The sequence below is a fragment of the Gossypium raimondii genome, chromosome 8, assembly GCF_025698545.1.
Source record: "Gossypium raimondii isolate GPD5lz chromosome 8, ASM2569854v1, whole genome shotgun sequence".
NCBI lineage: Eukaryota > Viridiplantae > Streptophyta > Magnoliopsida > Malvales > Malvaceae > Gossypium > Gossypium raimondii.
In genome coordinates, this window is record NC_068572.1 from 42,560,545 (window position 1) to 42,568,213 (window position 7,669).

General features: G+C 30.2%; 1 protein-coding gene across 1 annotated transcript; it reads right to left on the reverse strand.

The window, feature by feature from the left end:
* Positions 1–4,372: 4,372 nt before the first annotated feature.
* On the reverse strand, positions 4,373–5,262 carry LOC105791519 (auxin-responsive protein SAUR32). Its single transcript, XM_012619604.2, has one exon. The coding sequence runs from the start codon at positions 5,018–5,020 to the stop codon at positions 4,664–4,666; it is 357 nt and encodes a 118-aa protein (XP_012475058.1). The 5' UTR covers positions 5,021–5,262; the 3' UTR covers positions 4,373–4,663.
* Positions 5,263–7,669: the final 2,407 nt, after the last annotated feature.

A 7,669-nucleotide genomic window follows, 5' to 3' on the forward strand; every position in this document is an offset into this window, starting at 1 on the left:
GACGATCAAATTAGAGAATTAGACTAAATATACAACTTAGCAAATGAATTGAACCATTACTGTTTGAGTAATGATTGGAATTTTAGAATTCAAAAAATCGAGAAATAGGCTTATGGTATATGCATGGTGGTTGTGGGTTGACAACAAACATGCAGGAGGAAAATATATAGAAGGTTGGTGAGGATGATCCTAACGCCTCAACCAACAGCAGGCGAATGAATGCTTGTGGTAGAAGCGTTACTACAGATCATGCATCCTGGTTTCATGCAAAATTGGTTATAGGAAACTCAAAGGGAGAATTTAGGATATTCACCATTTGATTATGAGTTACTTTGAAGCTACTCCAAAGGATGGGATGGGTGAAGCAAGTGGGTGGAATCGTGTAGTCGACGGCATAGCTAAACCACCGACTGAAAATAAGCTACTACTTGGCTGCAACATATGTATGATTGTGGTTTCTACCTTAAGGATTTATTTATGAATCAGAAAGTTGAGGAGTGGTCATTCTAAGCCTGGGTGAAGCGGCCATTTTTATTTCATTTCTACCACTTTTGCATGAATTTTGTAATTTATAGGAAACAAGCAATCTATTAGTTTTACTTTTACCAAAGAAGTTCTAGTTGAAATGATAAAGTTGAGGTTTCGATTATTATGATGCAGCTGAGAGCAAAATAAAATTTTAGAAGTTTAGAGGATAAAGCAAAAAAATTTGTTTAAAAGGAACATAAATTAAATACCTCATAAGTGAATGGATTACACTACTTGCCTCACTCTAGTTAGCTCCTGTAACATAGGGCCTTAAATTCAAATTATAAGTGTGAGTTTAAACTGATTTTTATTGATTTTGTATAAAATATAAATAAAATAAAATAAAGAAAACATCATCAAATTAATATTTGTTAAAATGGCTTTTAATCATTTCCCAATTTGAGTCAAATACTTAAAAATAATATAAATATTGGTTTATGCTTATTAAAGTGAATCTATACTATACTTAAAATTCTTGATTAAATTGGTGTCATGAGTCAACAGACTACCAACTTAATTGATAAAAGATTAATAAATCATTTTGTATACAAAGTAAATTATATTATTATAAGAATACTTTTAATTTTATATTTATAGAATAAAAACTTAAATGTGGTGGGATCTAAACCTAGATTTTCAGTTAAAATTTCATTTAATTCTTACATAATTTTTAATAAATATATTTTATATAGATTTTCACCACACCATAATTATGTCATTAACTAATACTTAATTAATTGACATATAATTGATGCCTTGGCACTAAATGATTTAGTGGAGTAAACGATGACACACAAATAAAATTCAAATCAATTAAATTTATTCTAAATTATTTTAATTATTTGTCATTATCTAATTCACTATACATACAATATCATTATATATACTCATAATTAAATTACTTATATCTTCTAATATTAATAATCTGATTTCAACGACCAATAGATATGTTTTTGTTAATACATTTTTATTAACTACTCATAAACCTCCAAGGGTTTTTTTTTTTTAATGTGTCGAGGCCCCTTCCACCCAAGTTGAACATTTGTGACCAAAAATGGATTCACCGAGTATCTTCTGATAAAATATTAAAGCCCAGCAGGCAATGATACTAGCCCATTTTACTGCACTGCCCACTTTCACTTTGTCCAAATTCCTTTCTGTTTTAGTTTTTAAGTTTATAAATCGTTTCTTCACACTAGACTTCAATTAGTTTGGACAAAACCCAATTCATTGCCTGCGAATATATTTCTTTTAGAAAAATGAAATGAACAAAAAAGAAAAATCATAAGCAAACAAAAGGTATTTAAATGGGTAGTGCCAAATTGACATGAAATGTTGTTCATTGAAAACAACAGAATTACGTGGAACAGTGAAACCGCAGCACCACCTCGGCCCACAATGTTTTCAACTATGTTTGTTTTTTCGCTTGGCTTTAAACTATCCATTTCAGCAACATATATAAATGGTTCCAAAGGATGCCAGTGCCAGAGACAAGAGAAACTCGTTTAGTCTACAACCATATATATACACCCAGACCTTAATAAATACAGTCTGAAAAAGGGTACAAAATGGTATTTGTTTGTGTCTGGTGTGAACTAACAACAACAACAACAAAAAAACCTTGGTATCAACGAGCGGTTTTAGTTTAACATGATGCGTTTTGTGATTGAAAATGTAACAAAAAAGGTCCAAAAGTTACATATAGATGTGGTTGTTGCAGTCAGATTTTTCCCTTTTAAGAAATCTCAGTCAAGTTTCACTCTTGCGGGTCTCATGTGTGTAATGTAGGATGCAGTGTTTTCACCCATTTCGAACAACTCTCTCAGTGACTCAAGATTTCGTGAATCTAAGACAATGGTCCATACTCTTTCTTTATTACACCTTTCTTCTTCATATCTATGATGAACACACTGGGTTTTCATATCAGAGTTTTAACACAATAATCTTTATAGATAAAGCTACAACAATGTGTGATATAGGTATCCATGATTTTAAATTCAACACTAACCAACAACAGCAACAGATTTATATTATCAAATACATGGTTCAGTTTATTTATTAAATTATGGACAATGTATCCGGTTCATGTATCAATACAAACTTTTAATCTAAACTACATTATGGTATTTTTTTTATTATATAAAATCTATATTAATAAAAAGCGAATAAATTTGTGGTCAAAATTTACCGATTGAGTCCTAGCTCAATTGCATTGGCATGGATATTGTTGCCGGTGTAGGAGGACGTGAGTCGAGTACGTTAAAACGCATTATACTCCTATTTAAGGTTTTGGGAGGGATTATGGGTAGTTCTAGGCATTGTATGAATAAAGTAAATATATTAAGAACCTATAATGAGATTATTATTAAAAAAATTTGTTTAAATTTTGTGATATTGATTATTTGCTTTAAGTCCAACCATGCATAGGATTTCTACTAAATTTATATAACAAATATTTTTTTCTAGATTTATTTTAGGATTATATTGGTTTTTTTATAGATTTTATATAAAAAATAAAATTACTTACTTTATAATATTTATTATTACTTTTCTTAAATAGTTTTAAAATTTTCTTATTGAATTAATGTTCAGTTAATTTGTGATATCAATTAAGTTAAAGAATTAATAATAGCACTAGAAATTTTATCACAATTGTATGCATCTGTAAATTATGTTTTTTTTATATATATAATAGAAGAGGAAATACATAAATTAAAACACCAATAGCATCAGCACCAAGTTGATCAAGAAGCACCACTGGAGGAGAATAATAGAAAACACTTAGTAATGTTTGCCCCCAAGCTATCGATGCTAGGCCATAGCAAGTTTATTACCCTCCCTATAAACATGTTGGATAACCACCTCCCTTTCTTTCAAATAGTCTCGAGCTTTTCGAATTAAGTTAAATTCTCAATCTTTAGCATCACTTGTAAATATGTTAATAACATCAATACTATTCACTTCAAAAATCAATCATCTCTGTCCATTCCTCCAAGTAAGCCTGAGTCTTTCAACCACACCTCCGCCTAAAAATAATATATAATAAATAATGAAATGTATGGTTTTAAACGTACTGATTATAAGTTATACAACATGTATGATATTAAAATAAAAATATATTATATTGTGAGTAAAACAAAATTTAAACACATAAATACATCATATTAATAATATTAAATGCACTATAATTATTTATCATGGAGGTAATAAAGTGTGCATAATTAAATTAAAATGCATAAAAATATATTAAATTAAAACTTTGATTGATTAGTAAAATTAAAATTTTATTGATTCAAATGTCACGAGTCCAAATCTCACAACATGTAAATTATATATTGGTTTTTAAGAAAAAAAGAAATATTTTTAAATTTTTATCCTATTGATTCGTGAAATTTAAATAATAATATAGAAATATAGATAAATAAAAAATAATTCCACAATTGACTGAGAATGATATCAAAATTCCAAAGTTATCGTGCTCAATAATTCAAACTTAAAGCAATAGCAACAACTATATGAAAGAAGAGAAAATTTGACATGGTTGGTTGAATTAAGTTGCATTAATCAATTGTACTAATTGAAATTGAAAATGAATTGAAGTATTAATTTAAAAGGAGGGCCTTATAATCCACAAACTTGTACGTACAAGATTACAAATTAGTTCAACAGTCTTCTTCTTTTTTTAATTTGTAATATAAATTTTATTTTATGATTTTTTGGACTATTTCCAATGATGCCGCACACCATCCAAATCTAAAATATATTCATTTTAAGATTGAAAAGGAAAGAAGAAGAAAAAGGAGAGAAAAGAATAAACATTAAGAAAAGAAAAGGAAAAATGCCGTTTGCTTAATTTTTTATTTTTTATTATTTTCATTACAGTTCTAAGAAAATAACCCAAAGTCACTACAATTGGAAGCAACATCTGTAACCATTATCGCATCATCTTTTTTATCATCATCCTCGTCAACCATCTAAGGCCTAGCCAAAAAACAAACTGAAAAAAGAAAACAGCCCCCAAATTTACAAAATCAACCCACAAAAACTGAAGAAGATAGACTATTGAAGTGAATCATGGTCATGGTTTTCGCCCGAGTTTGTTTGAAAACCATTGAAGTAAATAACAACAAATTATTCAAACCCTAAAACAACCCACATGATGATGGTGATGATGATGATGAAGAGACTTTTCCTTATCAATCAAGCCCCGTATATTCCTGAATTCTTCCACATGACAGGGGATTGTGATGGTTCCCTTCTGGTCGAACCCGTACTCTTCCTCCGCCTCTTTCAACAGTCGCATGAACAAGGGGTGATTGAAGTACATAACAGGCACCACAAATCTCTGTCGCTCCTCTCCTTGTGATCCCACCATGATTGCCAAATACCCTTTTGGCACATCCCTCGTTTGTTTCTTCCCTTGATGATGATGATGATGAAGGTGTGGTAGGTGTAAATGGAAGTTCCTCAAGCTTTTCTCTCCACTACTCATATTTTCTTCAAAAAAAAAAAAACCCAACAACAAAGATTACCCAAAGGCAAGAACCCTAGAAGAAGAAGCTAGAAAGAAGAAGTAGAGGATGGCCAAAGGTCCTTTGCAATGGGTTGTTCGAAGATAGTGAGTGAAGAGTATCTGAGAAACTTAGCCACGTTGCTCATGGTTGATAATCCACAGCAACATGTAAACTCGTACCAAACGGAACTTTGGGAAGTTCAATATTTATAAAGCTTGATATTAGAGGAAAAAGATATATTATAGAAGGGGTTTATATAATGCGGAAAGCACTAGGGTTCTCTTGTTTTTTTTCATCCGTATAAAGTTGATTCCTAGACGTTTGATGTAAAGGGTATCAGATGATGATAAAAAAAGGTTAGTTCATCGTTGTAGCGAACAAAATGACGTAAGAATCATAAATTTTGCCTACTTTAAAAGGTTTTCATGTTTTGATTTATATTTTTAATTATCGATTAGGGACGAAAATAATTGCGGTAAAAGAATCAAAGGTGTGAAAAGCGAAAGGTGTCAATTATTTTTAATTAGTTTACTCAAACTCTTTCAGACGAAGTCTGAAAAAGTAGGAACTTAATTGGGGATTTAGATATGTTTGTTAATTAATTAAATAAAATTTCATAAATAAAAAAGAATCAGTTAATATATGAAGTGGTTGGTACCACCATCAGCCATCAACCTTCGCTGGTGATGGAACCCAAAAGCCAGAACCAAGGATGAAATTGATGGCAATTGTGTCCATCCCAAAACGAAAGTATCCAATTAGGGTATCGTGGAGGGTCCACTGAAGTTGGTAGGTCAGCTGCAGAGGATTTTCTTTTGTGTGTGGTGGATGAGATAAGTCCCAAATCTATAAATCAATTTTAGTTTAGTTTAATGTATAACATGACTAATGAATTTTAATTTTGTAAAATTGTATTTAAGAAGTTTCATTTTTAATTTTATTTTCACAATCTACGTAACATCATTTTTAAAGTTTGCTTACATCTACTATTATATTTATCATGTATGGAAATACTTCAGATAATATTTGGAAAATCACATTATAATTGAATTTTGATGTGGTTGTTTGTAAACATACGTATGTTTTTTAAGTGACTATCATAAGACTTCAACACAAGCTTGTGAATTTTAGATTTCAAGTTAATATATAGATAATTAAGTTGCTATGGATTTTTTCTCTAAACATTTATTAAGCATAATTACGAACTAATTAAGTCAAGAATTGTAATTATTCTAACTTATTCATGCTATTGTTATTAAATCTTATGAATTGTTACTTAAACATTTTATTGCATTTTTTATTTACATTTGCATATTAATCATTAATTTAGGTTAATTGGAACATTCATCACTTTCCAAATATTTTATCTTCTTACCAACTTTTTAAATGTTAGTTTTCCATCTATTAATTATTGATATAGTCCCTGTGGATACGATACTCTTTTACTCACTTATTACTTGATAACGATTGTGTATACATGCACATTCCGTCGTGAATTAAGTACCAATCAATGAAGGCTTATTCAAGGGCATCTTGGTAACAAATTGGGTCAGAAATTGCAACTAAATTAGCAAAATTGGTTGAGGAGGGAGGAGGCCACATGAGTTTTAGTTTTTGCTTTAGTTTCCTTTAGTTTTCTCTTAGGATTTTCTATGGTTTCTTTTTTTCATCTTCCTCCTTAGTGTAGTGTTTATTTTTCCTGCACTTTATTGTTGTTCTTGTTGTTCTTTAGGGGTAGTTAAGTTTGTTAACACTGTAGCTAGGGTTAAATTGCACTTTTAGCTCATTTCCTTCCGTTGTAATGACATTTTCATCTTTGCTTAATGTATTATTAGTTTTAGTTGTTAAAGTCTGTACTTTTAATGTTTCTTGCTTCTTATTTTGTTGTTAGATGTTCATCTTTACTTTGTTTTTCAGTTTTCTTCATTGAAAATCCCAACTTTTATATTTTTCTTGAGGTTTTCTTTAACAGCTTCCATGATTGTTGTTTTATGTTTATTAGCTTAGTTTTTAACATGAGTAACTAAACTTTTAAGGAATTGGTTGATGGGGAAGTGGGTAAGCTAATTTTTAGTTAGGGGACTAAATTGAAACAAATTGGACTAATTGAATGAACATAAAAACTTTGGATTTATGCCCTTAAGGGAAGCTTTAGGCAAATGAGACCAAGAGGTAATCTTGTTGAGCACCAATTCTTTAATCCCAGGTTAGCTGGCAAGATCGAGAGATAAACTGAACTAATTTGCCTAATTGGGTAAAGTTGAGACCGAGAGGTAAAACAAAATCACTTTAGGAGTTTAAACAGTTTAGAACCTCAATTAAATGATTAGTGAAGCACATTAAAGTCAACGAACCACCGTTTGTTAGTTATTCGTGAATTTTATAACTTTGCACCTTTTATGATTTAGTCCTTCAGGTAGTTAATTGATAATTTAGGTTATTCACTCATCATTTTATGATTTCCTGTAATATAGCTTTTAACGATTAGTTGTTTAGACTAATTCTTTTGCATGTTTATAGCTAGGAATTTCTCAATCGCCTCCCCCTTTAGGTTCGACCCCTTTCAATACTTCATGTTCCATCAGAACTATAAATATTATAACTGACATTGTACGCTTGCAGTTAAA

What these genes read in the sequence shown, in the direction of transcription:
- LOC105791519 (XM_012619604.2), bottom strand. Translation starts at nt 5,020, where the DNA reads ATGAGTAGTGGAGAGAAAAGCTTGAGGAACTTCCATTTACACCTACCA.